This window comes from Lepidochelys kempii, chromosome 7 (assembly GCF_965140265.1).
Source record: "Lepidochelys kempii isolate rLepKem1 chromosome 7, rLepKem1.hap2, whole genome shotgun sequence".
Taxonomy (NCBI): Eukaryota; Metazoa; Chordata; order Testudines; family Cheloniidae; genus Lepidochelys; species Lepidochelys kempii.
This window is the reverse complement of record NC_133262.1, coordinates 27,337,772-27,361,516: the sequence shown is the minus strand read 5'-3', so window position 1 is coordinate 27,361,516 and position 23,745 is coordinate 27,337,772. Positions and strand designations below refer to the sequence as shown.

At 39.9% G+C, this 23,745-nt stretch overlaps 2 protein-coding genes across 9 annotated transcripts in view; one reads left to right on the top strand and one right to left on the bottom strand.

Annotated features, from left to right (window-relative positions):
• The window catches only part of CACNA2D3 (calcium voltage-gated channel auxiliary subunit alpha2delta 3), a 735,544-nt gene that overhangs the window by 600,389 nt on the left and 111,410 nt on the right, over window positions 1–23,745 (top strand). The gene's annotated exons all lie outside the window — the stretch shown is intronic.
• Window positions 11,896–22,105, bottom strand: LRTM1 (leucine rich repeats and transmembrane domains 1). Its single transcript, XM_073354720.1, has 3 exons — window positions 22,099–22,105; window positions 19,995–20,591; window positions 11,896–12,329 (listed from the first exon to the last, which is right to left on the bottom strand). The coding sequence occupies exons 1-3, from the start codon at window positions 22,103–22,105 to the stop codon at window positions 11,896–11,898; spliced, it is 1,038 nt and encodes a 345-aa protein (XP_073210821.1).

The following is a 23,745-nucleotide window of genomic DNA, read 5'->3' as shown; positions in this document are numbered from 1 at the left end:
TGTGGTTAAATTTCAAAGTGATTGGCAGTAGATTCTATATGTTGGCCCTTTGACAGAGGGGTGCCTTTAGTGTTCTTCGACATTTAGAAATGGAAAGCAGTGATAATGCAGTAACGGTTGGCCCAGACCAGTTGCTCATAAGGAGTAAGAAGGCCCAGTCCTTTGCCTCCCTAAATACAAGGGAAAAGAAGATCTAGTATCATTATTGGTGCCCAACTCGTCAAAGGGAGTCAAAATGGGGGTGGTGGGGAGGAATGAAGACAGGGCCATCAGAGCTGAAACATTACAGAGCGTGCTCCTTTTCAAGGGTGTTTGGCACAGCCCCCACTCCACAGGCCACCTCCCTAGGGACACTGAAGGAATTCTGATTTGCTCCCTTCATTCACCCCACCCCTGTGTACAGGTTGTGGTCCAAATGCTACGGTATAGACTAGTCTTTACATTATGTAGCACCTTTCATTCTGAATGGTCCCCAAACACTTCACAACCAATATGCAAAACTGCACCACTGAAATCTAGCCACATTTGAAATGGAGAACAGCCGTTAACAGATACACATCACATTGCAAACCAATTATACAGGGGAGAATTTTGATCAAGAACATTAAGCAAATTTCTGACTTACAAAAAAAATTGTCAAGGGATTCTTTAGTGTCACCACAGACAATAAAGTGCCTTGGATTTTAAAGCATCAGCCAAAAGACCCATAAGCAAGCAGTAAACTGCATAGTGCTCAGTGCATCTCCCTCAGAAAGATGAAGGACTGAGCAGAGCTGGCCAGAATCTTGAGGCATGTCAAACCCAAGGTTTAGTCTATTCTCCATCCTCTTAGGCTTCTGGGATACAAGTAGAGAAATTCTCTTATTTTTCCTTTACTGGGTGAGATCAGGTACAATCTAAAATCTCTCAACTAATTTACGAACCTATCTAGTCCTAGTTGCTTTGTAGAGAGGAGTACGAGAATAAACATTAACAAAGGGACTGTTAAATGTGTCTGCATGTCTAATGTCGCAGGATGCAAAAGCGACATGACACCTTGCTAATATGAGATATTTTAAATACTAGGTATGATTATTGAGTATCTCTGTATTGCATTTTAATAAATACTGATGCTGTCATTGGAAGAAGACCTTTCTAAGTGAGTTTAAATAGTAATTATATATAAAGATGCTGCTGCTTTGAAAATCTAGTCTGAATGTCATTCCTATGTTCATTTCAGAAAGCAAAGATTACAGTAGAAGAAAAGGAGGACTTGTGGCACCTTAGAGACTAACAAATTTATTTGAGCATAAGCTTTCGTGAACTACAGCTCACTTCATCGGATACATTCAGTGGAAAATACAGTAGGGAGATTTATATACACAGAGAACGTGAAACAATGGGTGTTACCATACACACTGTAAGGAGAGTGATCACGTAAGGTGAGCTATTACCAGCAGGAGAGTGGGGGTGGGGGAAACCTTTTGTAGTGATAATCAAGGTGGGCCATTTCCAGCAGTTGACAAGAACGTCTGAGGAACAGTGGGGGGTGGGGGAATAAACACGGGGAAATAGTTTTATTTTGTGTAATGACCCATCCACTCCCATTCTCTATTCAAGCCTAAGTTAATTGTATCCAGTTTGCAAATTAATTCCAATTCAGCAGTCTCTCGTTGGAGTCTGCTTTGAAGTTTTTTTGTTGACGAATTGCCACTTTTAGGTCTGTAATCGAGTGACCAAAGAGATTGAAGTGTTCTCCGACTGGTTTTTGAATGTTATAATTCTTGACGTCTGATTTGTGTCCATTTATTCTTTTACGTAGAGACTGTCCAGTTTGGCAATGTACATGGCAGAGGGGCATTGCTGGCACATGATGGCATATATCACATTGGTAGATGTGCAGGTGAACGAGCCTCTGATGGTGTGGCTGATGTGATTAGGCCCTATGATGGTGTCTCCTGAATAGATATGTGGACACAGTTGGCAACGGGCTTTGTTGCAAGGATAGGTTCCTGGGTTAGTGGTTCTGTTGTGTGGTGTGTGGTTGCTGGTGAGTATTTGCTTCAGGTTGGGGGGCTGTCTGTAAGCAAGGACTGGCCTGTCTTCCAAGATCTGTGAGAGTGATGGGTCATCCTTCAGGATAGGTTGTAGATCCTTGATGATGCGTTGGAGAGGTTTTAGTTGGGGGCTGAAGGTGATGGCTAGTGACGTTCTGTTATTTTCTTTGTTGGGCCTGTCCTGTAGTAGGTGACTCTTGGGGACTCTTCTGGCTCTGTCAATCTGTTTCTTCACTTCAGCAGGTGGGTATTGTAGTTGTAAGAATGCTTGATAGAGATCTTGTAGGTGTTTGTCTCTGTCTGAGGGGTTGGAGCAAATGCGGTTGTATCGTAGAGCTTGGCTGTAGACAATGGATCGTGTGGTGTGGTCTGGACGAAAGCTGGAGGCATGTAGGTAAGCATAGCGGTCAGTAGGTTTCCGGTATAGGGTGGTGTTTATGTGACCATTGCTTATTAGCACCATAGTGTCCAGGAAGTGGATCTCTTGTGTGGACTGGTCCAGGCTGAGGTTGATGGTGGGATGGAAATTGTTGAAATCATTGTGGAATTCCTGAAGGGCTACTTTTCCAGGGGTCCAGATGATGATGTCATCAATGTAGCGCAAGTAGAGTAGGGGCATTAGGGGACGAGAGCTGAGGAAGCGTTATTCTAAGTCAGCCATAAAAATGTTGGCATACTGTGGGGCCATGCGGGTACCCATAGCAGTGCCACTGATTTGAAGGTATACTTTGTCCCCAAATGTGAAATAGTTATGGGTGAGGACAAAGTCACAAAGTTCAGCCACCGGGTTTGCCGTGACATTATCGGGGATACTGTTCCTGATGGCCTGTAGTCCATCTTTGTGTGGAATGTTCGTGTAGAGGGCTTCTACATCCATAGCGGCCAGGATGGTGTTTTCAGGAAGATCACCGATGGATTGTAGTTTCCTCAGGAGGTCAGTGGTGTCTTGATAGCTGGGAGTGCTGGTAGCGTAGAGCCTGAGGAGGGAGTCTACATAGCCAGACACCCAGCTAGTGACATGTTTGTTCCCCCTCCCCCACTGTTCCTCAGACGTTCTTGTCAACTGCTGGAAATGGCCCACCTTGATTATCACCACAAAAGGTTCCCCCCCCACTCTCCTGCTGGTAATAGCTCACCTTAAGCGATCACTCTCCTTACAGTGTGTACGGTAACACCCATTGTTTCATGTTCTCTATGTATATTAATCTCCCCCACTGTATTTTCCACTGAATGCATCCGATGAAAGTGAGTTGTAGCTCACGAAAGCTCATGCTCAAATAAATTTGTTAGTATCTAAGGTGCCACAAGTACTCCTTTTCTTTTTGTGAATACAGACTTACACGGCTGCTACTCTGAAACCTGTCATTGTAGTAGAAGAATAGTTTATAGTTATTAGATGAACTCACTTTTTAAGTACAACAGGGTTTGTTTCCCCTGAGGTAACTGAGGGCTCCTTGTCTGTTCTAATAAAAGTAGAAAGCACTAGTGCCACCTATTGGTGAAAATGTGGAATTGTATACGTCTTGTTTTGCATACTACTAAAGGGTGGTGAGGTCAGGAAGGAGGGTCTAATGGGGCAAATAGCTAGTAGCTTTGTTCTGTTGTTTAATTTGATTATTTCCTGTTGAGGAAACTTTTAAATAATTTTTAAATAGAAACTTTTTTGCTATTGGATATTTATATTTGAATGTCAACATTAATCACCTTATTACATGCAAAGCACTAGATGGACACTGCGTGCAGACAGAACTTCCTGCGATCCCTACATTACTGTTCTAAGTCAGGGCAACATCTTCCATAACACATTTTAAAAGCATCAGAACTCTTACTTATCAGGTAAAAATTTTAGTCTCTGAATACAAGCAAGCCCTGATTAAGGTACGTCCAATTAACTGAAACTCCAAGTTAACTAAAGGTGGGTTATGTTCCCCCAAACCTGTGTGGGCCCAGTTCCAAAATAGAGCTGAATAAAAGAGCCTTTTGGTCTGAAGATTTCTCCTAGCCTAGTGTAATCAGGAGACGAGAAGGAAACTCTGCTCTCCAAAATCTACTGTTCAAGCAAGGTATGCACCTCCACTACGACTCCTTATCAGCAAATGGTGATTAATGGGGAGAGACACCCAAGTATCTCCAGGTATGTCCAGTAATGCCCCCTTTCTGCTGGAGGTACATAGAGGGTGCTGAAGCAATTGCTGCACAAGCACAGCACCAAGGTTGGGGACAAATTAAGATTAAGGAGTAGTAAGTGGGGGAGCCCCACTGCAGCTCCACTGTTACAAGACTCTTGGTTGAGGTTTTTGTTTTCCCTCTACATAGCAAGCCAAATTGTTTCCTTAAGAACGCGGCCCCGAGACAGCCAGTTTTTATAGCCTTTTGGGGTACAATAGAACGTCAGAGTTACGAATATCTCCAGAATGGAGGTTGTTCATAACTCTGAACAAAACGTTATGGTTCTTTCAAAAGTTTACAACTGAACATTGACTTAATACAGCTTTGAAGCGTTACTATGCAGAAGAAATGCTGCTTTCCCTTTATTTTTTTAGTAGTTTGTTTAACACAATACTATACTGTATTTGCTTTTTTGTGTGTGTAAATCTGCTGCTGCCTGATTGTGTACTTCCATTTCCAAATGAGGTGTGTGGTTGACTGGTCAGTTCATAACTCCAGAGGTTTTACTATATATGTAAAAGAGAAGACTTGTGTATCTTGTTGTCACAGGGTGCTAAGCAGAAAACTGCCTAGCCAACTCTCTGTCACTCCAGTTCCAATTAAAGGAGCCCTGATTGGGGAAGCTGGAACAGCTGCTGCCTCATCAGGCTGGGGCTGGAGAAAAGCCCCAGGGGAGGGAAGCCAGGGGAGGAGCTGGAAAGAGGGAAGCTGCAGTAGAGGAAAGGCAGTGAGGGGAAGCAGAGAGAGATAGTTTGTCCCCTGCTGGTGGACTGTAAGAAAGGGACTATGTGTATGGTGGAAAGGTGGTGGGAACACAACCTGTAAATAAAGGCACCAGGTGAGCACTGCAACAAGGTCTCTGTGTGACTTTCTCAGCCTGGCAGGAGCCAGGAGGGCCCTGCAGGGACCCCATTACACTTGTCCTAAGGGCCGGATTCTGCCACTAATGGACATGTTAATTAATTGTTTACTTCGCAAATACAACTTTTCAAAACAATAACAGTATTCATGCAGCAAGTTACTACTCAGCTTCAGTGAGGATGACAGAATCTGGCCCAAACCTTTGGATGGTGCAATTATTTTCCCACTACAAAGAGGCAGAAGTTAAAAAGAGTACATAGTGTAACTGATTAATTTCTTTACACAGTATATTATCTGTCTATAGGCATGTGGTATTTAAAGTTCTAAGGAATCTGTCATTCAAGTATCACATAATAACAAGCCACATTTAGCTGGTGCATTTAATTCCATAGTAGTTGATGTCAGAGCACAAGGACACAATGTGTATTGGGTTGCTCACTATTCTTTGCCACGGGAATAAAAATAGTCAAAAGTTTTGAGAAACTAGAAACTTTATTCTATAGTGTCAATGCTGCAGTGCACAAGGAAAAGTCATATTGACTGTGACAGCTATTTGTTTATATATCCTTTTAATACTTATTCACTGATATATAGTGGTGGTGATAGAAATAAATTCTCAGGTGAAAGATTTCTTGTAAATGAACATGTTGTAATGGCTTACTAGAATTAAGGGAATCCATTAGTGCAATTTATTTATTTTAAAACTATAGATTGTTTTAAAGTATTTTCAGGGCTTTTTTGAATATACATTTGCTTGCTTACAATATAAAGTTTAAAAGTATCAAGCCATTTTTAAATTAAAAGTAGGAGAATGAAACTAATTTTCTGGTAAAGGTAGCCTAGCAACAGCTCTTTTCTCTGACAATTTCATTGAATATTCCTTGTCTCACCACAACACTATATTATGCAAACATATAATACGGTTTTCACAGCTTTAAATAAATCATCCCATATAAAACTGAACAAGGGCATTTCCCCTTTCAAATATTTAACTTTTCAAAGAGGATCTTTTAATACCTTAGAATGGAGGAAATGCAATAAATAAATAAAGTACAAAAGGCTACTGTTTTAAAATCTCAATAGATCAGCTCATAAACATGCTCCATCATTTTATCTCCAAACCTTTGTTAGTCACTACTTTTTCTGTACAGTCTCCTAATCAGTCACCTTCAGCGTTCTACTTTCAGTGCTAAATCACTGCTTCCTATATTTTAATCCTAACCTGATGCTTTGTGTTGGTAGTCAGCCAGAGGTAGGCAAGTCTACTTGAACTCATGGACAGGTCATGTTTTTGTTTGATTCTTTCATAGACCTCCCAGCCTCACCTCACCTCTTTGCTAACTTTCTATTTTCACATGCTCATCATTTATACAAAGTCATTACAATGGTTCAAAATTAAAGAAAGTCATTTAAATAATATATAATCCCTTAGATAAATTGAATGACCCCACCTAGTAGATGTTGGTCTGTTAGCCAGATCCTCTCAGTCATAAACAGCTAAGAAGGAGGTGGCAGCTGCTGTGTTTCAGGCTTAAGTTTCAAGCCTGGAGCACACCATGATTTTGGGTGTCTCTGTTTTTTGGGACATTTTAAAGGGGCCTGATTTTAGTGAACACCCACTCTCTGAAAACCATGCCCCTTTCAGGTGTCACAAGTTGGACACTCAAAAATGGAGGCACTCGAAATCATGAGTCGCTTTTGAAAGTGACTGTCTTTATGGTGCTGGTCACATGTGTATTAAAACTTCTATGTTCAGGTCCTTGTGCCTAAATCAGCACAGAAAGACTTATACATTGAAATCAAACTCAGAGGACATGTCAACTGTCCAAAACTATCTAAGACTCTCGGTTGACCAGGCTTCAGGTAAGTGAGGTTTGACTGTATTGCAATATGGGAATATTCCAGGTTACCTGTTAGTATTTAGTTACCCATTATTAGCTTTGTGAAAAATTCTGTTCTTCAGTCAGTTATCTCAGGATACTGGTAGTGGTTTAAGAATTAGTACAGTAGACTCAGTCAATGACATTTAAAAGCCTTGGATCCAGATTTTTAAAAATGTGTACCCAGTGTGTCATGTGGATGTGCCTGTAAGCATATGCTTTGGGAGTTTTGTAAATGAAAAGTCCCAACACATACTTTTACAAATATGAGCCTTGTAAATTAAGCCATTAACTTCAACAGGTTAACACTCTGTAAGTACCAATTACCTTTAGGAATGAAGTATATTGTAAATGTCTCCCACGTAGTCAAATATTTCCTCCATTCTACTGCACTATGGTATATTAAGTTAAAGTATTAGGTAGGATAAAGCATCTATTAATTGTTCATAAAATATTGTGTACTGTTCAGCTTACCCACTGTTTTACCTGCCACTACTTTGAATGTGACTACAACCATGAAAAGTGCTTTAAAGCAATAACCTCATCTATAAAAAGTCTCTCTTAGTAGTAATGTTTAAGGGAAAATGGCCGTTACACTGAAACGCCATCCAAAGATTCTAAGTTTCTAAAATATATGCTTTTCTCATCAGTCAAGACAGTGATTTACTTAATCTTTACTCCAGTTTGTAAGCCACTGAACATTATAATCAGTAGTAATGCTTAGTAAATCCCTTGCATGTCCCAGCATGCTTTAGTGGAAAACAGTTAGTTTATATTTTTCCAAAGGGCCTAATACATTTTTCATATTCTCTTCATATTCATAAATCTAATAATGAAATGTATACTAATGGCTTCAGTAAAAAACAGAATGTACGTTCAGTGTTCAAGGCATTCACATGCACACACTCTCAGTTGGCTTCACCATTTAGAAATGATGATTTTATCTGATAGCACATTTCTTGAGGGGGATATTTCTCTGTTAATGTAATCATAATTTCTGAGCATAAGTGCCACGGCTGCCTAATCTGTCTATTTTATTCTATAGCACTCATCACCTAGAATCCAAGTGCTGCACAGGTAGAGTAGATCTGTATGCTGATATGTATAGTGAACTTCAAAGAGGATTCTGCTCCTCACTCTTGGCCAGTTGTGTTAGGCTGTTCTTTTTGAAAAGTGTAGCTAACGTGGGAAAGTTTAGCAGGTGTGTGGGTCTAGCAGTGTGCTCTAGTAGCAGATTGTAGAGGTTTTTGCCAAAGGACATTGCTGCCAACCAAATAATTCCTTGATTAGATTACATGGCAAAGAATCTGGATTGATTTTATGAAATTAAGATAATGCTGCATTGGTTTGAATTTTAAGCAATGTATTGTTTGTTTCTCTACAATTATGAGGATAATAAATACATTCATTATAAATTAAATACTGTGGGTTAGCTAGTTTATCCCCTTCCATGGAAAACCTTTTGCTTCCAAAAACGCACAGGATTTGCAGATTCTCATTCCCTCCTTGAAGCAAGAATGGCAATCCTGTGGAAGAACCTCAGCTTGCAATATCCACAAAGGCAAGAAGTCCATGGAAAACTTTGGCCCTAAATCTATCAATCGCTCTCTAATCACGCAGAGCTGACCACAGGCTCAACCTCTGTTCATAACATGCTGTAGTCATGTACTTTGCTGTCACTGAATCATCTGTCCCTTCCCCCATGATGGGTCAATGGAGGGTTGCCAATTTTGGTTGGATGTATTCCTGGAGATTTCATCACATGACATAATCTTTAATTGAAGATTAATCTTCAATTCCTGGAGGCTCCAGGTCAATCCTGGACAGTTGGCAACCCTAGGTCAATGCTACATCCAGGTGATTGATGTTGCTGGCTGCCTTACCAGGGGCGCATGCAGTCATATTTCAGGTAACACAAAACCAGGAAATACCAAGAATCTTGTGTGAATGTTATTAATATGACCTTTCCAGACCTGTTTTGCAGACTAAAGAGGTTCAAATAAGCATACTTTTTCAATGCTGAACTAAAGGGAGCCTCTGTACTTTTGTCACCTGGCCAGCAGCAAATAGGAGGTCACTATTATGCAAACAATGGTGTCTTATTTTGTTAATGTTGCAAATGAAAGATACACTATGTATAATGTAATTGAGCTGCCTACTTTGAAAAACAAGGAGGGGCGTTCTCTCTCTGATTGGAAGTGGGATCACTTGGGGGTAATGAAGTTACATTTTTATTATCCTTCTGCAAGTTTTGGATGGAAAGACTTGCATACAGCACTCAGTATGGAAAACTCAGTACTTGTGTTTCTCTCCATGTATAACCATTAATGGGCTTTTTCTGTAGAGAACAAAGTGAAATCTGTGTGGTTTTGTCTCCTATTCTAAATGGGGAACAAATTTGCGAGTAGGACCACATTCTTCGTCTCCATTTTCCAGGTATCGATTCTGAAAGCAGTGACAAGGTGACCCCTGTTTGAAAGATAAGAATAGTACAATCCATTTCTTTCAGCTGTCTTTCCAAATGGCAAGCAGTGAACAAGCTATCCTGATGTTTTCAGGAATAAAGGGGCTCTTCCAGAGTTTGCGGGGGAAACACTGTGTTTATAGAAATACTCTACATTGCATTGTTGAAACTGTTTGTCAATTACCTTTACTGACAAAATAAATCTGTGCAAATAACTCATTATTTCAGCAGCAGCAGATGTCCATAGTTTTACAAATTAAGGCCATTTCTGTAGGGAATCCCTGGATTCAGCAGTATACAATGAGCAGCTAAAAATAATCTGTAAGGCGTTTGAAAATCATCCCTTCTGAACTGCAGTGGTTGTGAAAGATAATTTGTGGTTCTCACAGAATACTCAGCAAATTGTGTCTTTCATCTGAATTTTATTTTTACAGATAAACATTACATTTTTCATATTGCAAAATTGTAAGTTTGCATTTGTTAATTTAAATGATTGGCTCTATATTTTCCTCTGTTGACATTTAAACTGTTGGTAAACATTATCATCTTAAATGGCTGTTTGTGGCAACCGTGGGCTGAATTTATAAATGTATACAATTTTATCAAAGCATAATGTGATGTTTCTGCATTTTTTTTAACATACAGCATGTTAGAATGTATATGACACATTTAGTATGGATTGGCCTACTCCAGTCATACAAAGGAATGCACTAATGGAAGTAAGAAGTATCTTGCTTTATGGCAGAATTTCACATGGACTTAAGGCCTTAAGTGCACATGAAAATGGCAAAAGCAGCTTAAAGGTGACCTAAAAAATATTTAAAAATCATTTTTGTATCTTTTTTTGCTTCTTTAGGAAGACGGTCTAAAAGGTTTTGGTAGGTTGGGTTGTTTTTTTTTAAGGGGTGAGCAGAGGGTATTTGTACTTAAAGGGCCATAGCTGAGTCCCAGGTTACTGGGAGCAGTGTCAGTGAAATCCTGGCTCCACTGAAGTCAATTGGAGCTTTAGCATTTTTCACATTTGCATCTGCAGTCTAATTGCATGGGTGCCCTGGACCCTAAATTTAGCTTGTGTGTATGTGTCTCCCAGCTCCCTTGTAATTCCCACCAGTAAAGGGCCTTTGCCTTTGGTTTGGCACTGAGGATCTTCATTTAGTGCACAGATGGTAAAATTCCATCCAATACCCTTGCATCACTACACTAGTTAAAATAAAATTCCTTTTTTTTTTTGTTACAAAATGCTAATTCTGAAACTAAAATCCAGGCTAGAAAATTTAGACATATATATTATAATAATCTAATACTAGATTTAAATGGTGCAGTGAACTCCCTAGCCAAATATTTTATTTGAAAAATGTTTCTGCAGTTTAAGAATATTCTTTCCCTTCTGGTTCTCTGGTGTTGAGGATTTTGTGACTGCAACTTCCTCTTATAGCAAACTTTCTGCTTATGGATTCCTCTGCTAGGATACATCCTACGGGGAATCTAGCCAGACATAAGAGAGAGAATAACAGTATACAAACACATAATTGTATTGGTTTCAGTACCAAATCCATTATTTTATTCCTGTTATGAGAGTTGCCAAATGGAAGTTTTATGAATTAAGACCATCAGAAGTGTCTGTGGTGGTTGTGTATTAGTCCTTTGTTGAGGAAGAAAGTGTAGCTTCTATGTCTATATTTTATTTTTGCTTCTGTCCATGCCATTTCTCAAATCCTTTTATCAGAATGCCATGATGCAGTCATGTTAACCATTTCTCCTTCACTTCCATCTTGCCAGCTCCTCTTTACTGTTCCCCAAGTAAGAGAAAGATGTTTCTATCTTTGGACAAGGCCTAGAACTGAACTGCTATAGCTAATTATGGATTTTCCATGTCATAAACTACATCATGGGTGCAATATTAAAATGGTTTATCTAGTAGAGCCGGTCGAATAGTAGAAAATGTGTTTGCAAATTATTTATTTTTAAAAAATTGTTGGGTCAGTTACTTGCAGTGAATAATTTGGACAGTTCTACTATTAGATAGTATGACCTGTATTTAGAGGTAACTGTTCTGCCATGTATTCCTTAGGTACATATTAGGCAAGCTTTACCAAGCCACTTAAAATTGCTTTGCATTTTCCATTCCATTGTGATGGCTAGTGACTGTCTGTTTGTAATTGCCATGAATTATACTAATGTTACACAGTGGACTAGTTAATGTAGAACAGAATATTTGAAAGTGTTTACATGAAGATTTAATTAATCTCAAACTCACATCCTCATGTAATACTTCAGAATGTATGCATGCACAAAACATAAATAATATATTTATTTCACCTCTCAACATAAATTGCTTCCCAGGAATGAATGCTTATTTTACAGAAACTTTTTTAATGTGAAAAAGCAAAATACAGGAGTAAGAAGTAAATCAGTCATACCTGACACTAAGCTTCTGATTGAAACGAGGAGTCTTACTTGGGTGAAACCAAAGACCAAAAGTAACTTAAGCCAAGGAACTACCAAATGGCTCTTTTTCCTCGGGACTCCCCTGCTCTGTTACTGGGGCCAAGTGTTCTCTGTGGTATTTAGCAGTAATTGCAGCATAGGCACAACCATACACAGCAGCTGCCAACATCATTAGACACACAATTCCACAGACAACTCCAGTTATTACTACAGTGGCAATTGCATGACGCAAACTAACTGGCCTTGGCTTTGGTTTAGGTTCACAGTCTGAACGGCTACTTTCTCCATTTTCATTGTGCTGAGTGTGCTTCAGAGAACTTCTGTGCTCAAAGTTGTGGTGATGAATATTAGCCAGATGAATATTAGCGACTGTGGGAGGGCATGCCCCGTACATCTCATAAGGAATTTTGAGGAGGTCCTTTCCCTTCCGATTTTCTGGTGTTGAGCATATAATGCCATCACTTATTCCTCCTGAAAAGAACATATTAAAGTCTTGAGCTCTTTGGCGTTCTGAATTTTCTGTATGTAAAAACAAAACGAAGCCCAATGGAATTTATAAACTGCTTCATTTTTCTACTTTTAAACAATTTACAACCATATATTATTTTGTGTATGTTTCCAATTAGTTAAACACTAGGATTATAACACTTTTATATACTCAAATAAGCAATTACTTGTAACCAATAATTCATTAGGAGTACATTTACCTGTACTTTATCAATGTTTATAGTAAAAACAAAACAACCCCTCCATCCCCGCATCACCACCAGACACACACACCCAGTAGTATAAAAATAGGCAGGTATAAAGCCATAAGTGAAACCAAAGAGCTATTATTACCAAGCACATTCTTACCACTACTTTTTTTAATAAACATAGATGGAAACAATATGTCTTTTGTAAACATTTCCTATTAGCATTCACAGCAATGGTCCTTGAAGTAGTGATAATTCTGACACTATGTGCTAACATTTGCCATGCTGCAAATTGTTAAAATAAAATATCCTAAATGCCCTGATTTTTTCTACATAGTTTATAAAAGCATGATACCATTCACATTACATGCCAAAAACAGTATTCTCCATACAAAAGTTAGAAAAGTAAAGCAGTTGAATTTTCTAATTTCAAAGTTGTCCATACAGTATATCCTATGTATTTTATTAGACTCATAGATTTTAAGACCAGAAGGGACTATTATGATCATCTAGTCTGACCTGCACATTGCAGGCCATAGAACCTCACCCACCCACTCCGGTAATAGACCCATAACTTCTGGCTGAGTTACTGAAGTCCTCAAATCATGACTTAAAGACTTCAAGTTACAGAGAATCCACCATCTACACTAGTGTAAACCTGAAAGTGACTCGTGCCCCATGCAGCCTTTAGGGCTGGTACCTGCTCTCCGCTGAATGGGTGAACTTGGTGTGGGGGGAATGGAGTAGGGAGCCTTTTCACCCTTGCTCAAGCAGCGGGGCAGGATCAGTCCTTAGTGCATTAGAGCACATATGTATCAGAAGTCAGCTCCCTTACCATCCCACATATCATGGCCCTATAGCTACTGGGTAGGGCTACAACCATTGTATATTTTCAAGTTTGCATTATTCAAAAGTAACTGAATCAAGTCACTTCAAAATTCCTCTCCCTCTGTGGCCAGGCATGGAAATTTTAATCTTAAAAAGAATTTGTTTTAGAAGCTGGTGAGTTAAGATTGGCCCATACCAAATTTCTAAGACCACCTTCCCGACAAATATTGGTGATGTTCCAAGATGAATCAGAGCCTAGCAGCTGAAGCCTTGATCTGTAACAGGTCAAACCAAAAGCCTGGATCCAAAGACTTCCAAACATGGACATTTTCAGTGTGGATATGGCTGAAGTTCCAAATTTGGCAGCTCTGATCCTTCCATGGTTATGAGTGACTGAAAAGGGTGTTGGAATGGAAAACTACAATTCTACCATCACTTAAGCATTCTCTTTAATTATTTAAGTATATGAAACAAGAATCAATTGCTTGAGTTGCATTCAGTTCAAGAAATCTTTTATTCTTCGTCAAGTGATGGTCCCAATCAGTGTTCCACTGAGGGTTATGCGCAAATGCCTGGAACCAGAGCTTTTCAAAGTAGTTATGTCCATCGGTCCATGCATGCACCCTTGCACTGCCTTATGGTTTCGCCGAAGGTGATAAAAGGTGGGGTAGACATCTGCAGTTCCTTCTCACCGCCACATGGTCTGTGTTAGAGCTTCTGCTGTCTTCTTGTCCTTAGTAATGCATTTTCCAAAACTTTTAAGAAAAACTTTTTTTATTTTCATATTTAGTCAGGATTCTTCAGGTTTTTGTAGTGGTTTTATTGTTTTTAGAAGTTTTGTTGGTTTAAGGGCTGGAGATCTCACTTCGGCGGTTACCTGGCAAACAATCTCCAACTCCCTCTACCCCCTACAGCACCCAGGTCTTGGTACTGTATATAGTCAAGATTTTTGCTGTTTCTGGAGCAATTTTCTTGTTTCTAAAAGTTTGGTACGATTAAGGACTTGGGACTGTGCTTCTGCGGTTCTCTGCCGAACAATTCCCCCCGGTACTGGATTATGCCAAAAAGTCCATGATTCAAAGTCTGCCCTTTCTGTCCATGCTTGTTTTCCCTCAGCGATGAGTACCAACACTGCCTGTACTATTTGGGGGAAGCCCTCACCGTGTCCAGATGCGGTATCTGCCTCTCCTTCCCTGCTTGTTCATGGGAAGGCAGAGTCTTTTGTCCTAAAAAGCACCTCATGCAAGTTACCATGGGGCTGCAGTCAGATCCTGGTCAGGGAACGCCCCCCCCCTTCCCTCCGTACATTGGCCTGAACAGTCCAAGAGAGTGTCTCCTACCATGGATCCTCAGTCCGGCTCCACTGGTACCAGTGCTATGGACCCTGCGTCAAGGCCTAGTCGTGAGTCATGGGAGCATGCACATAAGCATGACAGTAAGTCTTTCTCCAGTCTAAGAAAGATGCTGTGCTGTCCACAAGTTCCGGCCATGGAGCAGCACCAAATTCCAAGTCCCACAAGAGCAACAAAAAGTTGCTCAACAGACCCTCCAGTTCCAGTTCCAGACCCACATACCACTCCTGCGTCGGCATCATTGGTCCAGAGATGGATCCCTTTACTGGCCCCAGTTCTGTCCATAAACCAGGAGCTGTTGACTCAGGGAGACTCAAAAATCCTCCTGGACCTCATCAGCTGTCCTCCCCTGGAAAGGGTGAGGTTTCCATGAGTTCCAGAACTCTTGCCGACTAAGAGAGCCCCATCCACTGTCTCGAATCTGCCACCTTCTGGCTGAATTCCTCCAACACACCCCATTTTGTTGGCACCGCCATTTGCACAGGACTCTGGTTCCTCTGAGCTTGAGGATCCAGATGCTACGCATGGTCTGCTGCCTGTTCTGAAGACATACCTATCAGAAGGTCCCAGTGGCACCATGGCAATACCCTACCTTAGCTCAGCCCAGGAGCCACTGGTACTTGACTCCTTGGGCACCATTGCTTCAACAGCAGGATCAACCAGGTAGGCCATATTGGAGCTCATGGCCCCAGTTCTACCATCTATGAGCCTCCACAGAAATGCCCGAAGGCCCACAGATCTCATCCACCTGTTTTGATGATGAAGTCATCTGCACAACATGCCCAATCTTTGCTAAGCGATATTTCTGAGTGCAACTAGAGAGCCATCAACCACTTTGCACCCCAATGGTTTTACCAGCCACCCCTTTTGGGGGCCATCTCAAACTCTTTCTGACAGCATGGAGAGTAATAACAACAGACAAAATGGGTCCTGGGTGTCATTCGACATGGCTATACCATTGAGTTTGTGACGCTGCCTCTTCCACATCCCCTGTGCTGATCCCATGCCAGGCATCACTCTCACGACAGTATTCTTACCCTAGAGGTGGACTCCCCCTGCAGAGAGGTGCAATGGAGCCAGTCCCCACAGCCTTTCAAGTATTCAAACTGTTTTCTGGTACACAAGAAGGGGGATGAGACCAATCTTGGATCTCAGATGCCTCAACTGTTCCTTTCGCTAGCCAAAGTTCTATGTGGTCACTGAAGCAACTACATCTTCCCTCCCCTACCACTCTTGTCATGTGTCTGTCACAAACTCTAGTGGGAAAGGGTGATGGTCATCCCGATTGCTCCGTTCTGGCCTTGCCAGTTCTGATTTCCTCTTCTTCTCCACCCTCTCCCACTCCCGACGTTTCCGGGACTGCTCACAGAACATAGCTGCAGACTCTGGCACCCCAATCCGTGGACGCTTCACTTGACAGCTTGGTTTTTGGGTGGATGCCTCCGCTAGCACAGGAGTGTCTGTTGGCAGTATGCAGAGTAGGCAGTCCTCTCCAGTAGCAGAAAGAACTCCACAAGACAATCCTACCAAGCAAAATGGGTGTGTTTCACTTCTTGAGCCCAACAGACAGGTCTTTCCCCTGAGGCCCTGGGCATCCCAATGCTCTTAGATCAGTGGTTCTCAAACTTATTCTGTTTCCCTTCCCCTTGTGTTTGTAGTCATTTACTGCCTCCACCCCCTCCAAGTACCTATACTCTTCAGGTCTCTCTGGCCTTTCAGCATTAGCTATCAACCTCAGAGAGCCAGCAGGCATTTCCCTCTGCTTCTCTCAGCCTTCAGCTCTCTCCAGTCATGGCTGTTGGGCCTGGGGAAGCTTGTAGGTGACCTCCTGACTACCTTTGTACCTTCTGTTTTCACCTGCATTGATCTGGCTTCACTGCTCAATGAGGGAACTCTCACTGCTCCACCTTCAGGGGCATCCCCTCCTCTGAGTGCTCTTTATTCTCAGGTTTCAGAGTAGCGGCCATGTTAGTCTGTATCCGCAAAAAGAAAAGGAATACTTGTGGCACCTTGGAGACTAACAAATTTATTTGAGCATAAGCTTTCGTGAGCTACAGCTCACTTCATCGGATGCATGCAGTGGAAAATACAGTGGGGAGATTTATATATGCAGAGAACATGAAACAATACATACACACTGTAACAAGAGTGATCAGGTAAGATGAGCTATTACCAGCAGGAGGGGAGGGGGAACCTTTTGCCGTGATAATCAAGGTGGGCCATTTCCAGCAGTTGACAAGAACATGTGAGGAACAGTGGGCGAGGGGGGAGGAAATAAACATGGGGAAGTAGTTTTACTTTGTGTAATAACACATCCACTCCCAGTCTTTATTCAAGCCTAAATTAATTGTATCCAGTTTGCAAATTAATTCCAATTTAGCAGTCTCTCCTTGGAGTCTGTATTATTCTCAGGACTCTTTCTTCCTTTCTAAATGCTATCAGTGTTCTGAACTCTCATTTATAACTCCCTGGGGCCAGCCACGCCCAACTCATTACATCAAGCTAGGGTGAACTTGACTGGAATGCAAGAGCTGAGCCCAGTTTCATTTAAGGGACCAGCTACCCTGTTACAGGAACATAACTTATTTTGGTTAGTATAAGTCACAGAAGAATAATACTGGAGAAATATTAGAGTACAGAATATCTAGACTTCTTCCAACACTGGTCGTTAAAATGCGTTTGTGTGTTGCATTTCACTTGATTTTTTAAAATTTTGGCAAATTTTTGTAAAGCAAAGGTGAGACAAGAAAAAAAATCACTGAATTGCCAAACAATGGCTGTGTTTCTGAGATAAACTAAAGAAGCTGTGCTGCTGGCATAGTAATTAAGATAATCTGATATGCTTATCTTGGATCATTACCTTCTGTTGCATACGGAATTCAGAACCCCTGCTAAAATTTGTTCTAGGGAATAGGTCCAGCAAAATGTAACAAAAGCCTGGAGGCTGAAAGAAATAACTTAATAGTTTAACAGTCCAGAAAGTCGTATGACTTTAACCCTGGGAGAGAAAGCCCTCAGGAGACTAATTTTTATCAGTTAAATTACAGACCCACTCTATCAACTTAGCCTGTTGAATATTTTGATAAATTGCACATATCACTGGCTTAAAAGCTTGTTTAATTTTATTTATTATTTTCTATAACTAATCCCACCTGTTACCTAGCCAAGTATTAGGCATCTTGTACTGATGGAACTTAATTAAATGTACTTTAGATGCTTTAACACAGATCCAATGGACCAGATCCTTGTCTGTGCCAATGCTGCTTCTAGAACAGATGGCTCTGGAGGTGCTATTACACCATCATTCCGGCTCCCCACTCCTAGAACGCCTGAGAGCTGTGCCTCCAGCACAGTTTAGAACAGCCTCAAGTCCACTCTAAGTTGTGCCCAGCTGCAATGGCTTAACTTGTGCTGGAGATTCCCCTTATGCTAACCATTTCCTTCAGGTACACAATAAATGCTGCTTTCCGTCTGCGCTGGGTATGCTAAGGAACTGGCCCTATGATTTGGCCACAGCATAAAAAGAGAGCTACTGTAAAAAGAAATATGTCTCTTCTCATGGTGGTAATTCCTGAAATAAAAATAAAATTTTGAGGGGGGGGGGTGTAGTTTAGTGATTACCTGTGGTGTACTCAGTGTGTGACTGGATGGTAGTGAGAATTTCCCGGTGAAACATTTGGAGACTTGATTGTTTGTTACCAATTCACTAACTGGACATATAAATTGTCCAATTATATACATTTCATTTTAACAAGGAAGTGTGCATATGAACTTTAAACAGTTCTAGTAACCAAAGTGTGAGGTTTTCAAGGTTATTTTTGCAAGGTTTAAAGTTATTCTTGCACAAAGTCATTTAAAAGTAATTAATTAGAAGGAGAAATAAGGAGTGAAAATTAGTTGGTTAGTTCCACAGAAACTCTTCTGTTTGTTGAATGATTAAAGCAACTCTATTTAGGCACAACAAAGGACAATCTGTCATGGGTTATGACATGTCAGATTTCCTTTCAATCTCATCTCTTCAGCCTTCCTTCTGTGCACAAACCGAATCTCATCTTCAAAATTCCTGCCCATATAACTATGAGTGAAGGCTATCAATGGACACTGAATAGCAATTGTGTTACAGAGGGCAAACAGAAGACATAGCGCATCTTCACATGAGCTGTTGCCTTGTACCATGCCAATATGTTGATCTACGTACAGATAGGAAACCAAGGAAGTATTTGTATCACATTCATGCATCAATGTTTATTTTAGAGGAAATAGGATTGGCTTGTTCTTTTGACTTCTCAAAGTCTGACTAGCTCCCACAGCAATCAGAGCCAGGTCTTCCTTTAATTTTAATACCTTTCACTTCCTACACTGCATATAAAAGAGATATACTTAAAAAAACCAAACATTTTAGGATTATAAATGATTTTTTTCCCTTTTATCTAATCATCTTGGATTCTAAAGCTGCTCAGAACAAAGCATTGCAATGCCATTCAAAAGCAGAGCGAGACAACTTCTGACTTACAAAAAACAGAGTTAAGTCTTATTCTCTTTTTATGTAGAATAACTAAGGGATTTATAAATGGAAGAGATTAAATGCAGGTAGAGATATGGCCAAACAACTTTGTGCTGCTTTTAAACTACATACAAACTTAATTTTTCCTTTACCGTGGCATTGTGTATTTCTGTATTATCATTTTAATCCAGTGGTTAGGGCACTCCGCTGGAAGGGGGCAGACCCAAGTTCAAGTCCTTACTAGAATGAATAATTATTTATACAAGCAGCTTCACCAGGAGATACTGAGAGAGACCTCCCCCAGAGTAGTCAATAGCCTGGTAGGCACTAATCTCTGGGGGTTCAAATCCCTGCTCCAAAGTGGGGATTCCCATATCCCAGGTGAATATCCTAAGTACTGGGCTAAAAGTTATAAGATATATACCACACCACAACCATTACCTCTACTTCCTCTTTTTTTTTTTTTAATTGAGCCTATTTTAAAAGTCTGGAAACAAAATGCTTTGCGTCAAACTACATGTTTCCTTTGCCAATATTTATTTAAATTCTGGATTCAATTTAACCCAAATTGAGTTTATGTTCTTGAACTTCCAGCAGTCTGAAAACTCAGGTATTTGCCAAACTCTAGTCCAGAGCAGAGAGAAAGTTAAGTATGTACTTAAGTGCTTTCTGGTATCAAGGCCATGGTAGCTCGGATAGATCAAGTATATGTTAGACCATTTTCTTTACATTTTATCTAATAGAGAAAATTACTTACCTCTGTATAAAAAGCTCTCTAGCCACAGTTTAAGGCCAATGACATGACAAGTGCATTGCCATGGATTATTCTTGAAAAGAACAACTTTCAGGTTTGGGAGGGATTCCAGCAGAATTCTGTCCAGTCTTTGAACCTTGTTATACTTAACAGACAATAAAGTTATATTCTCTGTATTATTTCCTAGAGTTTCAGGCAAATGTAATATACTGTTGGATGACAAATCCAGTTCTTTTAATTGAGGGAGGGAATTGAAAGTCTTGTTTTCTAGGTAATGAATCAAGTTCTTGGTTAGGTTTAGAACCTGTAGATATCGTAATCCTTGGAAAGCACCCGATGACAAATTTGAAACAGAATTATTAGACAAGTCTAAAATTTTGAGCAAAGGGGTCTCATTGAATGCATTTTGATTGATTTTCCAAATATGGTTATTCTGCAACTGTAATATTAGAGTTTCAGGAGGTATGTGGGAGGGAATTTCAACAAGTCCTTGATTCCTGCAGTCCACTGTCTTTGACGTTTGATGACATAGGCACTTTTCGGGGCATCCACATACCATATGCATTAGTACAATGATACTTGAAACCAAAAGCAGTTCACCTGTACAAGAAGTAAAAGAAGTGATAATGTGGTGAAACTAATTTATAATCGGTGTGTTTTGGTAATACAAACATTGGTAGCATAGACAAAAGATGTACTTTTTGGTAATGGACAATAATGTACATTTGTTTCACAGTTTGGTACATCAGAATAGTATAAATCAGCCCTAGATAAAATTTTGGAAACCTCATATAATGTAGACTAAAGATAATTTTTCTCTAGTTTCAAACTGAGCTACTTTTCATGGCTTTATCTTAAATGCAAATAACTTTTAGCAAGCTTAGCCATCACCCCCTTGCCATAAAAATATGATGAATTTCTAGCTGCTACATACCCATAGGAATGAAACACTCTCATAGAGTTCCCAAGGATATTAAATTGTAATGTTTATCTTTCTATAGTGATAGTGGTTCCGAGCCAGTGATTCTGAATCACTGTATGTTAAAATTGCAAGCACAGTCCCTGTTTAGTTACTTTTTTGATTGAATGTTGCACCTTAAAGAATTAAGCTTGTGTTCCTTTAGAGAAAACAATAATCTTCAAAGACTTCACTACAGAGGATTCAACAAAAGTTTCCAGTGAGCCAGATTTTTTTAGTCTGTTCTTTAAAATATCCACCCATGTTTATGCTTATTAATTGAAATTCCTTTATCTGAATGCCAGCTGTATTTTCCAAAGATTTGAACATCTATCCACTAAGCAAACATTTGTGAAGTACAGTTGTTAAAATGATAAATGAGGTGACAGGAGTACTCAATGATATTTAATATTTAAAATTATCTACTCCCATGGCTCCTGACAGTGATCCAGTTGGCTTTGACTGAAATAATAATACCTTGTACCTGTCATATGTGGTTAACGCTATTCCTTTAAAAACATCATGCTGCCTAAAGTTATGTTAATATGCATACAATGGAATAATAAAGATATATTAGGGAGTCTTGGCTGCTGATCCCATATGAATTATTTTGGCTCCGGAGAATCAGAGCAATAGGTGGATAAATCCTTTTTAACATTGTCTTTGTGATGCATCAAATCATTAATAGTATCTGTTATTTCAAAGTAGAAAAGCTTCTCATCAATTATTATTTAAAAGTCTTGGAAAATAAAGGATACAGTGCATATTGACGTGTAGAGCTCAAACATTAATTAGTAACAGGAACACTATCTTAAAAGAACAACAGAATGAGATTTCCGTATTGAACACATTAAATCTGTAAGTGAAAGGTTTGGATTTTTGTGACAACAATTTACCTTGCAAACCACTTATTAATTAACACTCTAAATGAAATTGTATTTGAAAATTTTGCTACAGTGCCTGATTCTGTGTTCAAGAAAAAAATATTCTGTAGCATTGTGCCGTTTTACAACTGTTAGCTTCAGAAACAAGAAAAACAACTTAAACAGTAACTTCCACTGTAAAGTTAAAAATAGAAACTGGTTGGCAAAGGAAATATTTCTTTACAGAGCACTTCACTATAGGTCTAAAAAGTAAATTATAGCTCACCTTTCATGGTGGTTCTATTGTTGTCCTGCTTGCAGAAAGCTTAGTCCAAGTTTACTTAGAACAGTAATTTACACTATATTACAACTTGAAGTGTGTGTCAGGACTATGAACTAATCCAGTTTCCTTTATACCTTCATTTTGTCGTTTACAAAGGAGCTTTAACTATTTGTTCTAGTGAGTAACTCCATCAGCTTTGGTTGTTGTTGCATTCATTTCCCCCCCTCTATCACACTTTTTTTTTTTTTTTACAGTCCACCTATTACTCTGAGTTTTTCTCTGCCTTTCTTATTCAGTCAACTAGCCCTGCAAAGAATGTCTGTCAGCTCAAACTGGACAGCTGTAGTATACAAATCATGAGCTGATAGCCTACCCTTTTCTATTATTTAATCTGCTTCAAATCCAAGGTACAAAAATAAGGCTGCCTTTTTAAAATCCAATGTAGTTTCTGAATTCTGTGGGATTATTAGCCATGCTGTGTCAATTCCTCAAGATCAGATGACTCTGAACATGGATTCTAGTTTTCCTGGGTTGTGATTGGAGGCAATGGAGTGTGTAATAATACTAGAAATAGGCTTGCATGTTGATGACATGGTTTTGACAGTGCAGTTGTTTGCTCTTCTGGGGCTTATTCTTCTGACATCCACAGGGATTAACTGTGCTGACAGGATTTTGTTGCATGGGAACACAGAGCTGGTGCCTTCCTTGGTAAGAATGGCAAACATATTTGTATGGGATACTAAAAATATTGGTCTGCTTTTTTCGCAAATGCGTTGACACTTTAAGTGACATTTGATTGAAAACTCATATTTCACATGGTAATATATTGACTTTATCTCACTGTTAACTTCTTTAGAAATAAAATAACACTTCACATTGTAGCATTCACAATAGTAAAAGGGCTAATGGCGTATGACTGCCATAGAATTAAAGCTGCGATAAGGTGTTCAAAGGAATGTGAAATCTGGTATAATGAGCTCCTCTAAGGTCACATGCTCACTTTTATGCATCTGTTAGCTTTGTCATGAAGAGGGCCCTTGAAACTGCACCATCACAAAATGTCAAGCCTCTCCAAATGCTGACCATACAATGTAACATTGTTAGGGCCAAATTCTGCCTTTGGATGCACAAGAACAGCTTGCAGTGAACTCAGCTACTAGTCTTATTTGTAATACTATGAGATGATGCAGAAAGTGTCTCAGCTTAATTTTTGGTTTGTACATGAATTAGCTTGAGCTTTCAGGAGACCGAGAGCCAAATTCTGCCTCTACATTATTTATACAATAATTTATAAACTAATTTCTGAAGTTCTGTCTTCTCTAGTTAATCTTAACATAAAAACAGAAGAATGGCCATACTGGGTCAGACCAAAGGTCCATCCAGCCCAGTATCCTGTCTGCCCTCAGTGACCAATGCCAGGTACCCCAGAGGGAGTGAACCTAACAGGTAACGATCAAGTGGTGTCTCTCCTGCCATCCATCTCCACCCTCTGACAAACAGAGGCTAGGGACACCATTCCTTACCCATCATGGCTAATAGCCATTAATGGACTTAACCTCCATGAATTTATCTAGTTCTCTTTTAAACCTTGTTATAGTCCTAGCCTTCACAACCTCCTCAGGCAAGGAGTTCCACAAGTTGACTGTGTGC